Source organism: Zootoca vivipara, chromosome 1 (assembly GCF_963506605.1).
Source record: "Zootoca vivipara chromosome 1, rZooViv1.1, whole genome shotgun sequence".
Lineage (NCBI taxonomy): Eukaryota > Metazoa > Chordata > Lepidosauria > Squamata > Lacertidae > Zootoca > Zootoca vivipara.
Window position 1 is genome coordinate 47,838,554 of NC_083276.1, and position 25,040 is coordinate 47,863,593.

The 25,040-nt window shown below is 42.0% G+C and overlaps 1 protein-coding gene across 2 annotated transcripts in view; it reads right to left on the reverse strand.

Moving 5' to 3' along the window:
- Nucleotides 1–22,695, reverse strand: part of PALS1 (protein associated with LIN7 1, MAGUK p55 family member) — a 54,189-nt gene extending 31,494 nt beyond the window's left edge. For both annotated transcript variants that reach the window (XM_035113883.2, XM_035113874.2), the window contains exons 1-2: nt 22,459–22,695; nt 1,907–2,426 (exon numbers count right to left, since the gene is read on the reverse strand). In XM_035113883.2, the coding sequence (XP_034969774.1) occupies nt 1,907–2,309 (403 nt within the window). In that variant the 5' untranslated portion in view covers nt 2,310–2,426; nt 22,459–22,695. The remainder of the gene's footprint in view (nt 1–1,906; nt 2,427–22,458) is intronic.
- Nucleotides 22,696–25,040: the final 2,345 nt, after the last annotated feature.

Sequence of the window (25,040 nt, forward strand, 5' to 3'; positions counted from 1 at the left end):
ATATAACAAACTTGGTTCTTTTGAATGCCAATTCTTATTAGTGTATATATTATTACGGTTTGAGGTGGATTGCAAATCATAACTTGTGTGGCATGAAGTCTGACTTGACATGCTATCGTTATAGCCACTGCTTTGCCTCCAGAGGTCACTGCAACTAGAGACTTAGGTGTTGAAGAAACAGAAAATGAACCAGATAATAATTTGCACAACCAAGTTTGGTGTGATTTACCAACTCCCATAATATAAAGAAAATTTTCAGTCTAACATTATAGCAGCTAGAAAATTATCTTTAACCACCTTTATGTATCTTACTGCTTTACACTTAATTTACCCCAACAATTATATTAGGTCATCACTTTACTCAAATAATATGCCCATCAGTAAGGTAAAGGTAAAGGGACCCCTGACCATTAGGTCCAGTCGTGACCGACTCTGGGGTTGCACGCTCATCTCGCATTATTGGCCGAGGGAGCCAGCGTATAGCTTCCAGGTCATGTGGCCAGCATGACAAAGCCGCTTCAGGCAAACCAGAGCAGCACATGGAAATGCCGTTTACCTTCCCGCTGTAGCGGTTCCTATTTATCTACTTGCATTTTGACATGCTTTCGAACTGCTAGGTTGGCAGGAGCTGGGACCAAGCAACGGGAGCTCACCCCGTCACAGGGATTCGAACCGCCGACCTTCTGATCAGCAAGCCCTAGGCTTAGTGGTTTAACCACAGCGCCACCTGGGTCCCATATGCCCATCAGTAGGAATATATATATGAATATAGTCCAAACCTAGGGGAATAGATATTTGCTTCCATAAATTCTGCACTATAATTTAGTTAACGTATTAATTTATACAGCACTATCCATGTACATGTTTCTTTACAAGTAACAGATTTGGCAAGTCCTCACACTAAGGGCTTCAGGAATGGGAAAAATGGAGGTGGAATAAACAGAGGGTAAATGTGTGATTATTTCAGTTATACATACTTTGGCTAAGCTATAATAGGATTGTTGTTGTTATGTGCCCAGGCAGTAGCTTTGCTGCTTGTTCGTGTATAGCGACACTTCCAGTCCTGTCAGGCACAGCAAATATTATTGTTGCCCTTTTCCTGGTGTCTTCCCAGGCATGGCTGTTTGGCTTACCCTGTATTTCTCCTTAACATCTCAGTATGTTAATTTGCATTAATTTATTTGTAATACAAACATTTTGCTTAGAGACTCTCACTCTTATTGGTATGCATCTCATATTCATGCATGCCATGTGCTTTGCCTAGTAAGTTTCTGAAATGCTTTCTGAACTTAAACCAAATATAAAAGCAGCATTTTTAAGTGCTCTCCAAATGTTATTCCGCAGAGCACATGATTCCTAAATTTTATTTCTTTAAACAATTTATACTGCTATACTACAATTGTCTCTAAGGAGTTTAAAATGATACAATACAAAAAGTAAAAATCAATTAAAACCATTAACATCAAAGTTCAAATGAAATGCCTGCTGGAATAAAAAAAGTCTTCATTAGATGCTGCAAGTTCAGTAGGGAGGGGGCCTGTCTGATGTCTGAAGGAAGTTCCAAAAAATTGGGCCCACAGTTCTAAACACATGGCTCCTGGTGGTTATGCGCTGTGTATATGATCCTTGGGGGACCACTAACAGTGACTCCCCTGAAGACCTGTGTTCAATTTAGGGATATAAGTGATTAGGAGATCCTTGAGGTACCCTGGACACAAATTGTTAAGGGCCTTGTAAATTAATACAAGCACCTTGAACCTGGCTTGGTAGCATATGGGCAGCCAGTACAAATTTTTGAGCACCAGAGTTAGGCGCTGGTAATAGTCTATCCCTATCAACTGTGTAGCTGCAGTGTTTTGCACCAGCAGGAGTTTCATTAAAAAGTTTCATTCTGAGTTATACATACCTAGGATTTTCACAGCACAATGTGGGCTCTCTAGAATAACTCCTTCGCCTGTGTCAAACATAGGGTTGTCTATTCCAGTTTTGGGAGGAATTTGAGCTAGCTTCTTCAACCGCATAGAAGAATTAAGGTCCAGTTCCTGCTTCTTTCCGTCTTCTTCCCGCCTTCGCCTTAGGTCCTCTTGTTGTTGTCTAATTCGCTCAAGTTGAGCACTCCTCCGCAATGGCATCATCCTGGTTCCCAGATCACCAGGGCAATCAACAGCCATCTCTCTGTGCCTCTGAGGCTCCTCAAGCGGTAAAAGATCCACATTTTTTGTTTCACTGTCAGAATCTTCTGTTATATGCCCATTCATATGAGAGGTTGTCATTGTTGTATGCAGTAAGTCGTACCACTTGTCAGACATAAACTCTATTATAAGGCCTATTTTCTTGACGGTACCACTGAAAATCCATTATAGCATGAACCAATTCTTCATATGTGTCACCAGACCAAGATGAAAAGAAATTTCCAACAAGAAAATCTGAGAAAATATAAAAAAACACAGTAAAATTAACTTCACCTAATGTTAGTTACATTCAGTTGCTATCAGTAAATTTAGCAGAAATACTTGGGTACAGAGATTTCCACATTCTTCATCCAAGGTAAAAACCCAATTGCTCATCTTGTGGGGGAATTTGTACACTGCTACATGTACAAATGCAAATAACTACACTGGCAGAGGAAGGACCTTCAAAACCAGCAGGTGACTTAAAAGTTCCCAAGGCTGTATGTGCAATGCACACAGGTGAATCAGTACTTGGTTAAGGACAACATAATATGATTTAATAATTAGTAATTCTTTTTTTAAAAAAAATATTTTTATTAAAGATTTCTTACCAAAATACGTGCATTGTCTTTTTTCAAGTTGTATTTTCTACAGATCAGTTTCACTTGTTGTGAGACGTGAGTGTTGCATAGAGTGTGAGGTTAGGAAGAAAAGAGGGGGAAAGAGAGGGGGAAAGGCGAGTGGGGTGGGGTTGGGTGGCAATTCTTCTATTCTTCTACTTAAGTGTTTGTGGGGGGTTTGTGGGTGGATCTCTGTATTTTAGAATTTCTGTTTTGTTGGAAGCCGCCCAGAGTGGCTGGGGGAACCCGGCCAGATGGGCGGGGTATAAATAATAAATTATTATTATTATTATTATTATTATTATTATTATTATTTTGTGTCAGCATCACTTGTATGGCTTCTTACTATTTGCTTGTTTATTTCCTTGGCGGTGAGAGGTTCGGGTGGGGCCTAGGGTGTGATAGGTTGTCTTTGGTTGGCTGCAGTGAGATGGTGTGTGTGTGTTTGAATCAGGTTAGCCAAAATGGTTTGTATGCTGTCAGTGGATTCTTGTTGGGTTATGTATGTGAGAAAAGAGGAACCATACCAGGGTGAAGGCGTCTTCTCCTATTTGTCCCCGTGTCAGTTTCAGTTTACTGGTTAGTTTTTCTAATAAGGCTTTTTTCCATACTATTTGATACCACTGGTCTATGCTTACTCCTGACAGGTCTCCTCAGTGTCTGGCTAGGATGCTTCTGGCAGCTGAGAGAAGGTGGGTTATGAGCTCTTTATAATGTGAGTGGGCATTATTATCTTGGAAGATGTTCACTACAGCCAGTTCTGGGGTGTGTTCTAATACCTGTTTAGTTATTTTGCACATTTCTTGTAGGACTGCTGTCCAGAAGGATTTGATTTTGAGGCATTCTGACTGCATTTGGAGGTTCTGAAGATTTAATTTACAGGAAGTTTGTTACTCTAATTTTATCACATAGATTTTCCCATCAGTAAAAGTCCTTGCTTTAGGAATCACTGACAGCTTCCTTATTTCCCTCCTGTGTGTTTTCAAGGCTCACAGTCTTCCCTCAACTAAGACAGCAATCCTAACCTCTGATCTGCCTGCTGTTGGGAGCTACTAACACCACCACAATAAAGGAACCCTGCCATGTCCAATGAAAGTTTGGAAAAGTGCATGCTACCACCAGCAAGGTTCCCACTGGTGGCAATGACTACTGGGGCTAATGCAGCAAAAAATGCCAGGAACAACTGCCCTCTCCTCCACAGCTTTTACCATGGCTGGTAGAAGGGGTAGGACTTTAGATACAGTGGTAGATCTGCCACCCTATCCTATTCTGCTGTTCCTGACTAGTCCTTTAGATTGTTTTGTTACCTAGCTTCAGGTTAACTGTGCCTCTGTTGCAAACTGGTACTTTTGTAGACCACCATTATGAGTTTCTGACCTCTCTCATTTGTCTTTGCTACTCAGAAGAATAACAGTTCAAACAACAATGACTAAAAATGTTTTTTGTTTCATTATGCCCATCTTCAAAGCTAATAGTTTCAAAAATGGTTATTCTGCACTGACTTAAAACTGGGAGAATTCCTTCCCACTTTAGTTCACAATCCACACTTGGCATATCTCATTATGAATATTGTGGTTTATGCAATAAACATAAAGGACACAGGCTTCAAATTATGTGACATACTGAAGGTGTACATTTTTTTAAACTTTATTGCTGAGTGGTCTGAGTGATCATCATTTAATTAGAACATGATGGCTGTTAAGGAAAGACTGACCATGACAAAGTTTCAAACTTAGTAAAACAAGTTTCTGTTTACACTGTTTAATTCCCTTTACTCCCATCTACTTAAAATAAATGAACAGAATCTGGAGGAGTGCATTGGCCTTGGTCTTAGTAATTAGCAATAAAGAAAACATGCTATGTTTAACTTTATACTACAAACTGAATGATTAAATTAAAAGTGTAACACTACAAAATCTGAAGAATCATAAATAACCAGGACTATATTGATTTGTAAGTGAATTCTTTCAGTAAGATTCCTTGTGGATTGACAGGAGAGAGAAAGTTGGTGGGCGAGAAAAACACACTAACAGTCAGGGACACTGGCCTCAGGAACAGTAGAAGTCATTCCCGCTACTAGGTTTTACAAGCTCAAATATGTGTAAGTAAATGTCTAGCTCATAAAGGGTAAGCAAGCAGAAGTAAGTCACCAAGCTATTTTGTCTATAGAGTAGGAACATATGAGATAAACTGGGAGAGATTTCATGATTTTGCTATGAAAAAAGCCAGAAAAATAAAGATGTTAAGTAAAATGGTCTATTTATAAATGTTTGCAATCACATTGGTTCATTAGAATAAAAAAATGAAAAACCTTAGGAGGATAAATTTTAATTAAATTAAAATTATTATGATCAATTTAAAAGTTATTAAAACTCCATTTATGTTATGCCAGGGTTAGGCAACCTGTGACTTTCCAGACAATGCTGGTCTCCAGCAATCATCAGCACAGCTAATGGCTCAGAATTATTCTCTCTCTCTCTCTCTCTCTCTCTCTCACACACACACACACACACACACACACACACACAAAACTGCCCTTCATCCAAAATTCACAGGGCAGTTCATGACATAAAAATACAAAAGGAGAACAGAAAAAAATCTAATCTAATCAAACCAAACTCCCTCTTTCCCCAAACACATCTAAAAGGCCATAGAATTTCTATCAGGCAAAAGGCCTGGTCATAGAGAAAGGCTTTGTCTGACACCTAAAGATATGTAATGAAGGCGCTAGGCAAGTCTCCCTAAGGCGAGCATTCCACAACCAGGGAGCCAGTACAGAAAAGACCTGTTCTCATGTTGCCACCCTCTGGATCTCTAGTGGAGGAGGCACATGAAGAGCCTCCAATGATGATTGCAGGGTCTAGGTTGCTTCATTTGGGGAGAGGTGGTCCTTTAGGTATTGCAGACCTGAGCTGTTTAAGGCTTTATAGGTCAAAACCAACACTTTGCACTGGGCCTGGAAACTAATTATCAGTCAGCGTAGTTGGGCCAGGATTGGTGCAATAAGCTCAAAGCCTCTTGCACCAGTGAGCAGCCTGGCCAAATTCTGCACCAGCTGAAGTTTCCAAACCACCTACAAAGGCTTACCAGAGCACAGGCTACAGAAATTAGGTTATCCCTTTCCAGATAGAGGCACAACTGGGCCACCAGTTGAAGCTAATGGAAGGCAGTCTGCACCACTGAGGCCACCTGAGATTCAGGTGATAGCAAAGGATGTAGGAGTATCCCCAAGCTACATAACCACTACTGCAGAGGGAGCGAAACCCCTGGGGTATTGACTTCCTCCCCTTTTACTATTATTGTATTATGTAATTTGTGTTTTATGTTGTAAGTCACCCTGTGGTCTCCATGAAGGTTGGTATATAAATATAATAAGTAATACTCAGAATTGTTTAAGATTTTCTTGCACATTGAATCTGAGCATATTGATTTCAACTGTACAGCAGAGCAAGATGTCTTCAAATACAAACAAGTTCAACGGTCATTATAGATGTGCAATATACATTTAAAATGTGTTGATATTTAATTAAACAAGTAATACCACAATACAGTATCTGTAAAAGGCAAGAGAGCATTAATTATTTTTAATCAAATTTAGAACTTGTTGGAAGGAGTTGGAGAACAACACTAAGAGTCCCAAATCAACTCCTTGCTTGTTGTCAGCCTCACCTATTTAGCAGGACTTAAATATGTGACTGAAGAATGTTGATTAATCACACCAGTGCACCAATGTCCATAGCCTGATTACTGCACTAGCCAAGAACAACACTGAGTTCAAAGTTACTTCATAATTTCTAGTAAACATCTAAAATATGTAGATGGTGGGAAATGACCACACTGATGGAAGACTTTAATTTTTGTATCTATAATGGAAGCATTTTATTTCTAGCTACTGCAGTCTTTGCAGCTCATATAAAAAGATGCCAACATTGAATAGATAGATCCTGAAAAAGATGCCAACATTGGGTAGATATATACTGTACTGAAATAACATAGTTTAATTCCCTTCATTTCCTCTCTCATGTCTCCCACCTTTGGGCAGCAGCTGGAACTCCTCATTTATACCAGATTAGCATTCCATTGGCACTCTCAGGAGCTGACTGTTTGTTTCCATAGCAACAGCTCTGCCAGCTAGCCTGCAACTTGTGCAAAGAAAAAACTTAAATCATGAAATCACAACCAGCCATTCCTCTGTCTTCTCAGATTCTTTTCTACTGAATTCAGGTAACAGTGATTAGCATCCTAAGCCTGTTAAACAGAAAATTAGATGATTACTCATATGCAAAGCTGTACTACATCTTCCTACTAGCTGTATCAGGCTCTGTCGGCAGATGGCTAAAGCTTCCTAGTAAGTAGAAGTAATGATGTCAAAACCTCTAAAGAACAGCACGTAAACTATCTGCTCTATTTATGTCAGTTATCTGAGACCACTTAATACTGACTCAGGTGAAAATTCACTTTATGTGATAGGCAATAATAATAATAATAATAATAATAATAATAATTGTAGATTCAAAAGTGTAAACTATCAGCTTTACTTATACTAATGCTGTGTGCACTTTAGAAGACCTTGAAGAGTGGACTGCTTAACAGTTCAGCTGCTTTATTGGTCTTCCAACCACCATGAACAGATATCTCCACTATTTATTTCCTGCGAAGCTTATTCACAAAGGCGGGGGGGGGGGGGAACTACAAAGTAGTTCTAGTAGTTTCTCCAACCAATCAATAATTCAACCTGGAGGATCAGACATCAGTTTCTTAGCACAGGTAAAATGACAATTTCAATGCCACCTCTTATAAATATTGTGAAACCCATTTTGATTGGCTCCAAAGCAGTGTTAGAAACTCAGATATATAAGCTAGGCGCCAAACCAGAGTTAGTGTTGCCAAAATGGAATGCCTAGTTGCCATATTTGGACCAGTCAGTTCAAAAGTGGTATTTTTCAATATGACTTTTTGGTTCCTGAAATTCATTCTGATTGTGCAGATAAAATGTAATGAATAGAATTCTACAGGATGTGTTGCTAATGTGTGAAAACAGTCAAGATCCAAGCATCCCCAGACATGCACTCCCAGATGCTGGAGACGTCAGGCACCATCCTGGAACTTGGGCATCTTCGCTCGGTTGCAAGTGCCGATAGCCAGGTACAAAATGCGCATGGCAAAATTTAAACACTGTTCCAAAGAACAATGCACAGTGATTCATGAACACAGTGGCTTTTCATACCCCATTTCTTGGTACAGCCTTTCATGTCCTCCAAAAATCCACTTGATGATCAAAGGGCTATCAAGTGTGGTTACAGTATGGGACACCAGGGATGGGGAGAACTGACAACTTCTCTATGAACAAATGAAAGGGACACTTCAGATTCAAACCTTCTTCCAAAACAGTTCAACATCATTGTTAACTGCTTCTGAGCTCCTGGCAATTTGCTAATCTGGAACCCCTCTTCTGAATAAAAATCTGCTTGTGCCACACATAATTTTTTATTGATAAGAAATACATTGGAAAACAAAAAGAAACAACTCCTAGCAGTGCTAAAATACATAGAAGAAGAAGAAGAGGACGACAACGACGACAACGACTTTGACTACTTTGGAGTCTCAAAGCGGCTAACATTCTCCTTTCCCTTCCTCCCCCCACAACACACACGCTGTGAGGTGAGTGGGGCTGAGAGACTTCAGGGAAGTGTGACTAGCCCAATGTCACCCAGCAGCTGCATGTGGAGGAACGGAGATTACGAGTCTACCGCTCTTAACCACTACACCACACACACAGAACTCAACTACAGTGGTGCCTCGCTAGACGAAATTAATTCGTCCCACGGGTCTTTTCTTATAGCGAAAAATTCGTCTAGTGAATCCCATAGGAATGCATTGAATTTTTTTGCCCATAGGAACGCATTAATTGAATTGCAATGCATTTCTATGGGAAACCGCAATTCGCTAGATGAATTTTTCGTAAAACGCATTCGTCTAGTGAGGCAAGCTCCACTCGAAAAATCCTTTCGTTAAGCGGAAATTTCGTTAAGCAGGGCATTCGTTAAGCGAGGCACCACTGTACTTTATAATATGACCATGGGACATCCAGAAAGTATAAAAGAATGCAGCTACATAAGAACATGAATCATTCTCAAAATACAATTATAAACAAGCCTCTCACATATGTACCTTAATTATGTATACAAACTCAGCGAGAGGTGGGAGCCTGCTTTTGCTGGGTAATCTCATTTATATTAGGTCTAATGTGAGATAAACACTCTTATCTCCTCATCAACACAAAGAAGCCTTTCTCTTTTCTGATCTTTCATAATTGTCAGAGTTGAAAATCCCTGTTCAGAATACGGTACGTCGTGGAGAACTGTAGAATAATAGCACATGCTCTTGAAGAGAGGCATGGACACTGTTTCTGATTGTAGGTTTTTTTTTTAAAAAAAAATATATACTAACTATACTGCACTGAAATGTTTAAATGTTTCTTTGATTGTCCTTTAATATTCCTACCACACTTGCTATCCTCTCCTGCCACACCTGTGTGGTGCACCACATCCATTAAGAACCACTGTCTTAGGCGGATGAGCGAGTGCTACTCTGTTACTCTTGCTTGACCTCTCTGCAGCTTTCAATAGCATGAACCATGGAATCCTGGATTGCCTCTGCAAGTTGGGGACACAGTGTAGGAAGAAGAAGGAGGAGGAGGAGTTTGTATTTGATATCCCGCTTTATCACTACCCAAAGGAGTCTCAAAGTGGCTAACATTCTCCTTTCCCTTCCTCCCCCACAACAGACATCCTGTGAGGTGGGTGGGGCTGAGAGACTTCAGAGAAGCGTGACTAGCCCAAGGTCTGCATGTGGAGGAGCGGAGACGCGAACCCAGTTCCCCAGATTAGGAGTCTACCGCTCTTAACCACTACAGCACAGTAGGAGGTTCCACTACTTCTGTGATCATTTCCAGACAGTAAGCATTCAGCTCCTTTGCAAATGTGTTGTAGGATGCTGCAGTGCCCCTTCGCCAAATGCTATTTAATTTCTATATGAAGCAGCTGAGTGCAGTCATTAGGTGATTTGGGTCACAGACACAGAGTCATCAGTATGATGACACACAGCTCTATTTCTCTGTAACATCTGAATCAGGTATTACTGCACAAGTGCTTGGTCAGTGCCTGGACTTAAGAGGTGGGCTGGAGGGGTGAATAAAAAAACTCACTCCTGGTAAGTTCGAAGTCCTATGTGTGAATAGTTCCTAGGTCTGATCAACTGCATGTTCAGGATGGAGTTGAGGATGGAGTTGAACTACATCTGAAGAAGCAGGCTGTTAGCAGGGGTGTAGGAAGGGACGGACGATAGGGGCGCTCCGCCCCGGGCAGTGCAATCCCGAGGGTGCCATGGCGGTTCCCCGCCCCGCCCCCAGAACGGGCGCCAGCCCCGCCCTGGTGCTGGAGCATTAAGCTCCGCCAGTGGCTGTTAGGCTAAGAGTACTTCTAAATCGATTGCTAATGCTGGAGGCCTAAGTGTCTTCAGTGGCTAGGAGTGCTTTCTACTAGCTTTGGCTGATATGCTACAAATGGCTACAGCAGGGTAGACAACCTAAGGCCCGTGGGCCGGATGCGGCCCAATCGCCTTCTCAATGCGGCCAGGAATTGGCGTGTTTTTACATGAGTAGAATGTGTCCTTTTATTTAAAATGCATCTCTGGGTTATTTATGGGGCCTGCCTGGTATTTTAACATGAGTAGAATGTGTGCTTTTATTTAAAATGCATTTCTGTGTTATTTGTGGGGCCTGGGAATTTGTTCATTGCCCCCCCCCCCCAATATATAGTCTGGCCCACCACATGATATGAGGGATGGTGGACCGGCCCATGGCTGAAAAAGGTTGCTGACCCCTGGGTTACAGTGATATATGCAGTGCAACCTCAAGACTAGATTATTGCAATGCACTCTTACATGTGCCAACTCTTGACTAGAAGTTGCAGTTAGTGAAAAATGCAGCAGCCAGATAGTAACAATTTTGTTGAAAGAATTGCATGGGCATTGGGGCAACTATATGCTGTTGGGCCAAGTTTAAGACATTTTATTTTATAAAGGTTCCCCACCCTGTTGAAGGTTAAATTATACTTTGAAACTACAATCATATGTAAGATTTTCTTATATTATTCTCAAATACCTCCTGGCTATCATAGCCCAGAAGTGCATTAAATCTGAGCCATTGAAGCACCTGATGGACCTTGAGACCACAGCCTCCTCAGTTTTTAATCTGTGAAATGGATGTGATGGCTTAATTCACAGGACTATTCGTTAGAGGCATGGGAAAGGTTATGGAATGAAGGAGTAAAATTTATTGCCTGTAGCGCATTAAAAGAAAATATTATGAAAATGATGTATAGGTAGTATTTAACACCAACTAAACTTGCTAAAATGTGAGACAAAAGACGAGAAATGTTGGAAATGTAAAGAAAAGGAAGGGAATTTCTATCATATGTGGTGGACATGTAGTAAAGGCTTCTGGGAAATGATATATAATGAGTTAAAGAAAATGTACCAAAGTACATTTGTCAAAAAACCAGAAGCATTCTTATTGGGTATAGTAGCTGAAGAAATTCCAAAGACAGACCAAAAACTGTTTAGATATGCAACAATGGCAGCGAGGACTTTGTTAACCCCAAAATGGAAGCAACAGGAATTACCAACGATTGAAGAGTGGCAGATGAAGATGATGGAATACGCAGAGCTGGTGAAGCTGACTGGGAAAATCTGAAACCAATGTTATCAAGCTTTCCAAAAAGACTGGGGTAAATTTATACAGTATTTGAAGGACAACTGCAAACAATTAACAACGCTAGCAGGACTGACTTAAGAAGACTTGTAAAATTTTTGATTTATACCTTTTTACACAAAACCCTAGGGCTTGCTGATCAGAAGGTCGGCGGTTCGAATCCCCGCGCAACCCCAGAGTCGGTCACGACTGGACCTAATGGTCAGGGGTCCCTTTACCTTACACAAATATTTTAAAATGGGGCAATAAAAATGGATGAAATGTAAACAGGAAAAAGTACAAATGCTATGACACAGAAAGGAATTATGGTAACCACGAGACAGGAGGGAGGGAAACCAATTAGCTCATATGAGCAAATAATAATGTGAAAAAATAAGGTTATATTTAAATGATATAAAATGAAAAAATAATAAAGTATAAAAAATAATTCACAGGACTTTTTAGGATAAATGAAATAGGAATTATGAACCACTTTTCAACTCAAGAGACTAATACAATTGTTAAGAGGATCAAAAGGCAATTTATAACCTGGGACATTCCTGAATATTTTAGAGTTTTACAAGGAAGAGACCTTCAATCAGTTGATGTCAGCTTGGAACAGTAGAATTCGGCTACTCCCGTTTCAGGCAGGAGTGGTTTTTGTTAGTCATCACTTTAGTTTCATTCCATTCATTTTACACTTACTAGAACTTTGAGGGCGCAATGACATCAGATTTTGCAAACCTCAGAGAGAACTATTTCTCTCATGACATGCCACATTCTTCAGTGCACTAGATGAAGCAGAATTCTCTTTATAACATTGGAGTTTCCAGTGCCATCGTTTGATCAACTGCACATGGAAATCCAGTTTTGACTTACCTACCAGAATGATACATAGCTATGTCATTTATGATTATGTTTACCATTTGGCTGGAATTAAGATAAGACTTCTAAGTGTGGTTTTAGGAATGCTGCATTATCAGCTGAAGAGAAGGTTAAACTGAGAAATGAAAAACACAGCCTTTACTTACTTTTTAAGTCTACTGTTTAGTTCAGTGGGAGTTTTAGGTCTTAGGACAGCCAGTCAAGGCAATTAGAGGCATTTTTTAAGCAGGAGGAGATTCAGTGAAGTCTACCTGACTTCAGAAAAATAAGCAGTTCTGCGTTTCTCTTTGTGAGCTTTCTAGAATCATATATGTATTACCTTAACTACAAAAAGGTATATGGACCCATCAGTTAAGGATTTCAGCAAGGTCAGCCAAAACCTGAACTCACCAAAGACTTGACATTCCCAAGAGGAGAAGGGATAGGTGTCTTTGAATTTATGCTTGAACTCTGCAGTCCAGCATGGCTGAAAGGATGAGACCCCACTTGCGTTACCCAGTTCAGAGCTGGGAAGGAAAGGCGGGCCTTGTTCCCACAATGAGCTGGAAGGAGTACTCTAGACAACTCTGAAGTTCAATGTAACATCAAAGAGAAGATCTGCCCCAAGAGGGAACAAGTCCTTCTGAGGCCAGCATGGCAAAGACAAACTGCTCACTAGCTCTGAGTTGAGCAGGAGGAAGGAAACTCATTACCATGGGCCCAGCACAACATCAGAGTGAGTCCTTGCCCTACTCAGGAACTTGAAAAGGGTGAGGTTTTCTTGGTTTAATGGCAACTTGCAACATACTCAAATGACATATTTTCAGCATTGGAAACTTTTCTGTAATGAAAATTACACCTACATTTGTCTGTTATCTTTCCCTAAAATTCATTGTTTAATGATATCAGTAGTATAATAAATAGATATAATACCAGTCAAACTAATCAGCACCAAAGTTTAATTAATTAAATTTTATGAAGTATCCCCAGGAAACATATTTGTCTCTTTGACAGTATTCCTTTAAACATCTCTCTCCCTCACCAGTCCCCCTTTCTCTCTTTCAATCACACACACACACACACACACACACACACACACACACAACCCAAAATCAAGCTCAGAATTCACATTAACCTAAGTGAAGGTTAAAATTTTGTTGAAGTAGATTAGTGGAACATATAATGCACACCTCTTGGGCTGTACCAGTTTTAGCCTGTTAATATAGTTCTTCATAACTTTTTCTTTAAATTTAGATAGCATAAAATAAGTGAATGTCTGCTGTTGAATCCTTATGTCTTAGAATTTACCCTAATGAATAAGATCCTAGAGACCCTACATGCAGTGTTCTTACATTAGGCTTCTCAGTCCAGTAAGACATCACAAGACCTATGATATATTATCTGGAAAAGTATGTCCACTGCACCAAGTCTAACTTAAAATCGTAGAGTTGGAAGGGACCCCAAGGGTCATCTAGTCCAACCTCTAGTCCAGGAATGTAGGACTAAAGCATCCCTGACAGGTAGATGGATGGTCATCCAAGTTGCTATCATGTGAACAACAAAACCAGTCACAATGTTCCCAAGGAGCTTGGTTTGGGTGCCTTTATAAGCTATAACTTGAGAAGCCACACAGGGAGCCTCATGTGGCACTGGATGTGAGATAGAAGCCATGACACCCAATAGCACAAACTAGCTGTAGTTAATTGCTGCACAGGTTTAGAGGGTATCCTGCATGACAGTCTTTACTTGTGGCATGAATGATTTGATTGAATTGGAAAGCAACAATGCATTGCTGTTTTCCCCAACCTGGAGGGATCTAACTCCCATCAGTCCAGTCAGCATGGCTAATGATGAGGAATGATGGAAGGCTGAGGTACAGGATCTTTCTTGTTCAGTGTGACACTTTTTCCAATACAGTATGTGGAAAGACCCAGCTTCAAAGCAGTGTACTGTCTGAAAGACAATTGCAAGCCCCCTCTTTAACTCATATGAAGAACCAATCATGCAGGCTGGAAAAAAATGCATGATCTGCCACTAAAGATGTACCTTGCATTTTGAGAAAATCCCCAGGGCAACACAGAGATTGAATGGCTGCACCCAATACATATAACAGAAAGACTGCAAGTTAAAATATTATCCTTCAGATCCAATGTAGCAAGCAGACACGAGTCTCCCACAGAATACATCTGATAAAGCAAGACCTAATGGTAAATCTATAAGTGCTTTGTAGCCAACTTGAGTTGTATTCAAAGTAGTGCTAAGTAGCACAAGGATTTCCACTCGTGCAGCAAGACTTCCCCCTCCCCAGGTGTTCTAGGGGTTTCCCCACCACTCTGGAACAGATTTGAGGAAGATGCAGTAGGAAAAAAAAGGGGGGGTTCTGTTGCACATGTGGTAATCCTTGCACTGGGAGGACCCATTAGATTATTTGGATACTGCTCCACATGTCTACAATCAAAGTAGTTCCTGAAAGCATGAATTCTGCCCCAAGTTCCATTATAGAATGCTTTCTTTGCCCATGAATATGAAATACATTTGTTAAAAATGATACCCTATTCTGTGCAATACAAATTCAAAGCAGCTAATACAATTTAAAATCAAATTAAACTGAAATCCAATAAAGCGGATAGCAAATAGCAAAACAGAAACGTAAATCTTAAAAGGACCTAACTAAAATATGCCCACTGAAATAAAACTGGCTTAAATGTGCACTTTAAAAGCAGGTAGTGAAGGAGCCAGAAACCTGCCTAGGAAGACGTTTTCATAATTTGGACATTGCAATAAAAAGTCCTGTCTCTTCATCCCCAAATAAACAAACCATCAGTGGAAAACCACAAGGACTTTGAAAGCTGAGCCAAGTTCTTCAGCAGGTTCAGGTTGGAGGAGACAATTCCTTTGAACCTCAGCCCAACACAGGCAGCTTATGTTTCTGAAGACCAAAGTGGGCATTTTGAATTGAGGTTGGCAAGAATGATGTCCAGAGAAGTTGGTACATAACTGGCATTGCATTAGTCCTGCTAGCCCCAGACAACAAGCCTGGCACAGCATTCTGGATCAAATGTAGTTTCAAGTCTGTCCTCAAAGGCAGTCTCAAATAGTGCAGTATATCCAAGCCAACCTGGAGCTGGCCAGGCAATGAATGACCATGTCCAGATCTAACTTTAGAAATGCAAACAGCTGGAATTCCAGTTAAAATTGATAAAAGGCATTCCTGTTAACTGCTGTTACCTGCATGTTCAGAAATGCAGATGGATCCAAACTGCAAATTGATTGACGGTGCAATGCAGGGCTTTATAAAAAATATTTCAAAATGTTGATTGGATTCAGAATCTGTGTCAGAGTCATGCTCATACCCCTTCCAAATTTGAATTATTTGTAGGCTGCCTGCAAATTCTTCACTGCACCTCAGGTCCCCAAAAGTTGGGCTTGTCATGAATATCTGATGAAAACTGATGGGACACCTCCTGCCACAGGGTAGAGGGTGTGAGGCAACAAGGTCTGCCTGCCTTGTGAGTGCTCAGGTAATTGAAGAACCACAGGATGGTAAGAAATTCACAAGATAAGCTTTAAGAAGTCAATATACCAGAGTCCAGTTAAGTAGTCACATACATCAACTACTAATTACACTGATAGGCAGTAACCTAAACTAGCAAATAATGTTCACATAAGTTTTAAAAAATGTAAAGGGACCCCTGACCATTCGGTCCAGTCGTGACCGACTCTGGGGTTGCGGTGCTCATCTCGCTTTATTGGCCGAGGGAGCCAGCGTATAGCTTCCAGGTCATGTGGCCAGCATGACAAAGCCACTTCTGGCGAACCAGAGCAGCACACGGAAATGCCGTTTACCTTCCCGCCGGAGCGGTACCTATTTATCTACTTGCACTTTGAGGTGCTTTTGAACTGCTAGGTTGGCAGGAGCTGGGACTGAGCAACGGGAGCTCACCCCATCGTGGGGATTCGAACAGCCAACCTTCTGATCAGCAAGCCCTAGGCTCTGTGGTTTAACCCACAGCGCCACCCATGTCCCCTTCACATAAGTTTACAGTACTTCCCTACAAAATGTTTAACCAGCCTGATACCAGTCAGTTAAGTACAGTACAGAGCTTGACCAGAAAGATTTATTTTAAATATCTGTATTCCAGATTTAAGGTTCAATGTGGCTCCTACAATGTGTTTTATAAATGATCAAGAAATTCAGTTGTTAGTAGCAAACATTATTACTTAAGACCAGCCCTCCATTATATAACAAAGTAAGGGGGGGAGGATCTTACAACTTCTCCAATAAGGGAGGAACTAGTAAGAAAGGTTCTGTTCCTAGTTGTTGAAAACTTCATCTAACATAATGGTGTTAAATGAACAAGGTCTTATCAGAGGATGTCAATTAATATGGGGATTCATAAATGGAGTGGTAATCTCTATTGATTCCAGTCCACACAGGGCTTCAAAGGTAAGTACCTCAAATTGGACCTGAAAGCTAACATTTCAGGAAGTTTTTAATGCTTCATTTTTACTCTTTTTATATATGCTGTAAACTGTCCAGAGTGGCTGAGAATATCCAGCCCAGATGGGCAGGGTATAAATATTATTAAAATTATTGTTTTTAATTTTCATTCTTTGTCAGAGTCCTCCGTGTGCCAGAAGTGGTTTAGTCATGTTGGCTACATGACCCGGAAAGCTGTCTGTGGAGAAATGCTAGCTCCATCGGCCTGAGATGAGTGCTGCACCCCATAGTCGCCTTTGACTGGACTTAACTATCCAGGGGTCCTTTACCTTTTACCTTTACTAATTTATTTCAACTGATAACTGTGAATGGGTGCTTAGAGTTGGTGGTAAGAAAGACAGCAGCAAGATCTGTAAGTTGCCCCTTTCTTTGAATTTTGTGGTGCAAATATTCCCTGGTCAGTGTTAAGTTGCCAGATGACAGATTTGGAACCATAAACTATTAATCTTTTGGTGAGAGGTCACCATATATCTGCTCTCAGTGTGCTTGCTGTCTTGCTACTGAATGCATTGTCATTGCTGTTTTGGTGCTGAATGCATTGTCATTGCTGTTTTGGTGGCAAGACAGCAACAAGATCTGCAAGTTGCCCCTTTCTTTGAATTTTGATAATGCATTCACTAGCAATACAGCAAACCTAAAAAGGGGAGGTGATCAAGCAGACACAGGTAGTAACTGATGCTCCAAATGCAGCAGCTATCAGTCAGGGACATCCAACACACTGAGTATGCACCAGGTTCAGAATCACTCTCTTATTTCAACCAGGTGGTTGAGCCAGAACTACTGCAGTACACAGAGATATACATGCCTAAGGAACAGTTGACAGGACATTGCGAGAAGATGGCCAAGTTTCTAAGGGCACAGAACTCATTGACCAAGACACATGGAATTGCTGTCCACTACAGCAATAAAGTTGTATCTCATCACATGTGTTTTACTGGATGAGAATGACTTCAATTGACAAATAAATGTGTGGGTATGAACACTGGATAAAATTGTTAGATCTAATTGCATCTTGTGTACTAAATGAACCATCACAATGGCTCTAATGAGCAAAGTAAGTGATTGTTCCTCTTCAAGTTTGGAATATTTTCCTTGGCACCACAGCATGCTTCAGACTGAACCAATGCTCTGTTCTAGCTCCTTAATTCTCATTCTATAATCAGATGGTTTTCCTGACGAATTAGAAGCCTTTTTTTGCTTTCAAGTGCTTATATTTATTATAGTGATATTGCCAGTTTTCAATTCCAAATCAAATTGAGGAATTAATCCATCACTTATCTCACCATGTCATGTAGATTCATTTTAGACTATAACTGCTATTGCATAGCTGCCAAGTTATCCCTTTTTAAAAGGGATTTTCCCTTATGCTGAATAGGTTTCCTCGCGAGAAAAGGGAAAACTTGGCAGCTATGCTATTGCTATCAGTATTAACACTGTTGCCTGTGAAATGGATACATACCGTACAAAAAAGTAATATGGTGTTAAAACATGGAATAAGTGGCTCAGCTTAAACTCACTTGTGTGCAATCCAAGCAAAGTTAAGTACTTTTAAGTCTCACTGATTTCAGTGGGAGAGATTTAAGCACACATTTAATTCTCCTGTTGAAATTAATGGGACAAAGTACTTAGCTTCAGCTGGAGTGTGTTCTTAGTGTTTAAAAAGTTCAGCAATCAAAAGGAAAGCCACATATTTCAAAAGCATCTGCTTACCTCTCTGAAGTTTCACCCAGGTAAGATACTTAATAGTTACTATAAAATTGCTCTAATCCAGAAATTTAAGCTTATTCAGGCAATGATTCACAGTAAGAATAATCAGAAGCAGATTTTGTATTTCTAATAATAAGCAAGTGGTATTAAGTTCACATTAAGTTATTTAAAACTGTTATAGCACATCTACATGAATTGGATTCTAAGCATATCATTACATTTGCAAGGCTCCAACTCTTAAATTCATGATGAAGTTTATTTCCTACATGATCTGTGCTTCTTTGATTATCCAAGACTTGTTTTTCATTTCAATCATTTTTTTTAAACTCTCTTACATTCAGGGCTGACCTGTAGACTAAATTTGTTGTGAACGTTGATGAAAAAAATATTGAGCACAATTCTGCCTTTCTGCTTGTTGCCTTTAAAGGCTTAATTCTGACACAGGGAAGCTTAAAACTTCTATAGTATGAATTTTTGAGACAAAGATAATAGATTAATTACACACCTTAAAAATCCCTTTAGCCAATGCCCACCTCCTGTTTAGATAGTCACACAATGAAGTACACCTTCCCCAAATATTTGCATAAAGAAAGCAGATTCTGAGAGACAGGCACTACAAATATGCCACATTAGTGAAAAATCTATATCTACAACCACTGAAATGAATATAAATGGAATAAGAAAATAAAAATTAAATTGTGACACTATCAAAGGTTAATTGAAAATATACACAAAAAATGATGCCAAGTTTCTGTTTGGACCCACTTTGGCTGGCTAGGGCTAAGCCAGAAGATAGGTATGTTTTAATTTTAATCTTTTATAAATATTGTAGCACAGTGGGCCCACAGGATGGAACATACTAGAAATTTGAACCAGATTGACTTGTTGCTAGCTAGTGCCCTTTTAAGCTTTAAACGACAGGATAGAATAGGTTGATTCAATGGCCAAAGCAGATCCTTAATACTACTAGCTCAAGAATGACTTATCGACCACCCAGCAGGAGAAAAAAGCCTAGCTGATCATGTCTTAGCTCATTAACTCTAAAGGTCTCACTTATCTCTACTGTTGCTAACCAAGAAACCAAATTTAGAATAATTCTTCTAGCCTCAAAAAAGCTATACCACCACTATGGAAACAGATTAAAAGGAAAACCACTTACTTCCCCCCAGAATTAACAGTTTCTTCCAAGATTGATTCCTACAATAGGTCTTAGATTTTGAGCATGGACAATCTTTATTTACCATTAAAAACAAACTAACCATGCCTACACAAGTCTAACAGCAATTCAGAAATACACGAGTAAAACTACTGTTTTGCATTTATTTATCTTTAATATTTAACAGCTGCCTTTCCACTCACTACTTATACAATATAAATAACACACAATATAAATAACACACCAATAAAACCACCACTCTAATGCAACACAAACCATGTATATGACCTATTAAGCATTCTAAGTCGCTGAAATCAATTAGATTTAAGCCTATGTGCTGATGTCTGTCCCACTGCAAACAATGCAACTTAGAAGTGCTTAACTTTGATCAGAGGAATATAGGAAATAGCCTTATATCGTGCTATGCAACTCATCAGAGTTTCAGCCCTATTTGGAGGCACCACGGGCTAAATCTAGGACCTTTACCTGGAACACACAAGCCCTAACATTGAGCTACTGCTCTTCCTCTTTGGTTGGCTTGTGGTTGAACTCTGCCCCGTAACTTTAAGTGACGTTAGCCGAGCAATATGTTAGCAATGATAGAATCATATGTTTTCAGGTCACCTGCTTCAAATAAGAACTCAAGTGATTAGTGCCTGTTGAAGACCTTTCTCTTCTACAAGCCTTCTGAGTATGTACATCTACAGCCTGCACGGTGATATAGTGATCAGTGTTCTTGTTTAAGTGCAAGTGATTATTATTTATGTTTAACTGGATTTTTATGCTTTATTGTTGTTTACATTGTTACCCACTCAGATCATTTATGATGAAGGGCAGGAAATAAATTCAGAAAACTGTTTGCAATTTTTTAAAAAACAAACAAACATGTTGACTAGCAAGCCTTTTTTAACAGTGTTTAATGCAGAAAATGTTTCTAGGGGCAACACTACTGTTGTTTTCTTCAGTTCAAACTACAGTATTTGAACAAGATTATTTTTCATTCGATAACCAGATACTGCATATTATTTAAGAATATACTATAGCCTTTAAGTGGTTTTTTATTTTTAATTAAAAAAAGTGATTTCATATAATTCTCACCTGCATTTACATTTGAGAATACAACTTCCTCTGTAGAACAGGAAGTAAGAAATCTGAAGCTCACTGGCTCTAAAATTTGTGGAACTCCTTCAGTGTTCCTTTTATAGTAAGTTCAACTAAATTCAACTTAGCAGTTTAAAATTGAATTGTCAACATTTGTTGTCATCCCAACTGGGACAATCAATACAGCACCACAGAGATGGCATTTTTCAGATATTTACTTTACCCCTTTTCTAAAATCCAACAAAGTTTTCTGAAATATTGGCTGAAAAATATAAAATATATAGTTATCACTTATTGTTCAGCAAAAGCAAAAACATCTCTTTTCTACTCTTGCTGGGCAATATGCTAATATACACTGCCATATGTCCTATATACCAGTGGTCCTCAACCCCCGGGCCACGGACTGGTAGCGGTCCGTGGATCAATTGGTACCGGGCCGCCTAAGGATCATTAAATACAATTAAATTATTAAATCAAAACAATCTAAATAAAATATAAACAATAAACATCCCCCCCCCTCAGCGGGCCGCAGTAAAATTATCAAACGTTGACTGGTCCACAGCGATAAAAAGGTTGGGGAGCACTGCTATATACAGTTCCAACTTTATTCCAAGATTGACCAAAAGAAAGAAATTGGGATGGGTGGGGTGTAGACTCAGATCTTGGCGTTTTAATACTGTTACAGTCCCGAGATACATTCACAGAGGTAAGACAGCTTTATCTACAAAATACTTCAAAAACCCCACTTTCCCGATCAGAGGTTCCAAATGGTATCGCAACATTAACCCACCCAGCACGTAATTCGGAATAGATAGCGTGTTGCCGGTACACAAGGTAATCCTTCCTGCAAACGCCCTCCATGCCGGCAGAGACTAATGGCTTTACAAGGCCAACTCCCCAAACATGGGACTTCCAGCAGGTTGCGAAAAGGGGGCCGGATTAAGCACAGGACACACTGAAATAGAACGTGTGTGAGCCAACAATGGAAATAGCTGCACCTAAAGGAAACCCAGGAGACAGGGATGGCAAAAGGAGTCATTTGAGGAAGCAGCCCAACACGCAGGTTACACACAAACTGCAAATACCTGAGGATTAACGCAAAAGAGCGTAGAAGTGGGAGGGGGGAAGAGAATAAATGTCAACAAACAAGACTGCCTGTTCAGTTTCTACTCAGGCACGTACACACAGACAGAGGAGATATAAACAGGCAGGGAGAGAAAGCACGGAGGAAAGGCGGGGGTGGGAAAGGTCTCGAGAAGTAACCAGCCAGACACGGAGACAAAAGTTCACACACACGCACAGGGGAGGGGGGAAGGAGGAAGAGGCTGAATAAGACAACATGCAAGAGGAGCAGCGCCACCTTATTCCCGGCACACTCCCCCCCAACCAGACGCCTCAGAAAAGGGGTCTCGGCTCCCACAAGAGCCCAAACGCACACACGGGAGAAGGGCTGGGCGACTAACTTTGGGGGCAGGAGTCCCCCCTCTCGCCCAGCCAGCCAACTTCCAGCTCGCCTCCCCCCGCCCCCTCTCTCTCGGAGACCTGTTGAGCGGCTTCAGGGCTAAGTCAGAAAAAGGGCGTCTCACCTGAAAGCAAAGGACGTCTTTCTACTGAAAGCAGCACCGGACGAGGCTCAGCCTAATCGGGAGAGGGAGGAGGAGGAGGCGCGCGCCCGGCAGCACCGCTTCACTTGAGGCCCCTCAGAATAACAGACGCGGGCCGGAGACAGGCAGCGAGACACAACCCTCCCAATTCACCCCGCGCGCAGCCGCCCAGGGAGGAAGGCAGAGCCGAGCACCACAACTTCGGCCGCCGCCGCCGCCCCGCCTCCTGTGCCAGATCCCCAGCAACGAAACCGACTTCCCACGCTGCGCGCATGTGCGCACCAGTTTCTCTCCCCCCACCCGCCTCTCTCTCTCCCGCCCCATCCTCAAGCCCCTCCTCGCGAGGGTAGGGGCGACCTCCTGGAAACGTGCGCCTGCCCTCTGCTGCCGAGCGTTCTCCAGACGTCACGGTAGCTGAGCGCGAGCGAGTTTCTTCTCGCGCTCCCTCACGCGCAGCTACCTCGCGTGAATTCCTACCCTCCACAGCTCCGCCGCGTCTCCATATCACTTCCAACCGCAGTTTGCCAGAACTGGCGAAAATGCCTTTGACCATGTGAGGGGAAAGGATGGCGTGTGGTCGTGATAACTCTTGAGGGGAAGGCGGTGTAGGCGCTGCCCCTGCCCCCTCCGCTTATAACGACATCTCTGTAGGTAGAAATGGAGCAGGTGACGTTTCTCAACCCTGGGTTAAGTTTCTCTCAAGCGTTTACGTGGCGGGCCGCGTTCAGGTGATCATAAACCATTTTGTGAATAATAAGCAGCCCTTTAGTTAATTAAATTAATGTAAATGCAAGGTAACTTATTGTTATGTACTGAGCTGAATCCTAGAACAATAGGATTCAGAATCAGCGGGAGCTACCCAATCCAACTCCAGGTGGAAGTGAATCCGCAACCTGATTGGCCTGCTGGAGCAGCCAATCAGGCGGCTGGCAGAAGTGAATCTGCTACCTGATTGGCCTGTAGGAGCAGCCAATCAGGCTGCAGGCAGAAGTCAATCCACAATATAATTGGCCCACAGGTGTAGCCCTGAAGTAGCCAATCACGCAAGGCCCATTGTGTAAATAATGTATATAAGCAGATGGTTTTGGGGAAAGAGCCATTCGTCTTCTCTTCTTCTCCTTGATGAATATGAGCTGAATAAAGAGCATGAAATTCACTCTCGACTCCGAGTATATTTCACTGGCGACGAAGGTGGGATCCTGCTGAGCTGACCGCCACCACGCACTGCACCGCAGCACCGCCACCTGCTGCACCGCTGCATCGCACCGTGCATCCAGGCTTCAGCTCCAGGACCCAAGGAACCCAGAATGGCAACCGACAGCAGCTTCTTGCCATTCAAACCAGCATCAGGAGACTGGGAAGGGTACGCCGCCCGTTTCAACTTCCTCCTGCAAGCGAAAGAAGTCACCAACGATGCCATGAAGAGGGCGACATTCTTCAGCGTCTGTGGAGAGGAGACGTTTGAAATCGCCCGGGCTCTCCTTGCACCTAGAGATGTCGCTACCGTCTCTTACAAAACAATAATGGAACGGCTGAAGGAGCACTTTTCACCACAGCCCTCGGTGGTGGCTTGCCGAAATGCCTTCTACGCAAAGCGGCAAGCCCCGGGGGAAACCATAACTGGGTTTGTGACCTCCCTCCGCCAAGCCGCCCGGTTATGCAACTTCTCAGAGTTGGAGAACATGCTTCGTGACCGCCTCGTCGGTGGCCTGAGGGACGAGATGTTGCAACGACGCCTCTACGCCAAAAAAGACCTCACGTTCCAGATTGCTCTGGAGGAAGCCCTGGCAACCGAAGCCGCCGAGAGGTCAACGCAAGAGGCACGACCGGCCCCGCCATCCCAACCGAGGGTCTACCACGAAGACCTCACCGACGAATCCGAATCTGACAGGGAGGAAGTACACCGAGTACAGCGGCGCACTCAAGCAGCACACACACCACAGCAGCCTCGACGAGAAGGAGGGAACTGTGCAAGCTGCGGGGAGAACCACGAGAGGAGGACCTGTCGTTTCCGCAACGCAGAGTGCAGGCAGTGCAGAAAATTGGGACACATCGCCCGGGTGTGTCGGGCTCGACTCACCCGTCGACAAGCATCAGATGACCGACCCAGGAGCCCCAGGTCACACGGCACCATGCACCAAGGCAACTCGACGGAGATCACGGACTACCAGGGATTCCTGGCGTCACCCCCTTCTTCGATGATGTACTGATCGCCGGGCCCACACCAGAGGAATTTGAGGACCGCCTCCGCTCCGTCCTGCACCGTTTCCAGACAGCGGGCCTCAAGGTGAAGCGGGAAAAGTGTTTACTGGGAGTGCCGCAGGTGGACTTTCTGGGATTTAAGGTGGACGCAGAAGGGGTCCATCCAACCGGTGACAAGGTACGGGCCATTTGTGAGGCCCCAGCGCCCAAGAGCAAGCCCGAACTTCAGTCATTCTTGGGACTATTGAACTTTTACCATGCCTTCCTTCCCCATAAGGCAGCGGTAGCGGAGCCCCTACACAGACTCCTAGATAAAAGGGCCCCTTGGGTGTGGGGCCAGCGACAAAGGGCCGCATTCCAGG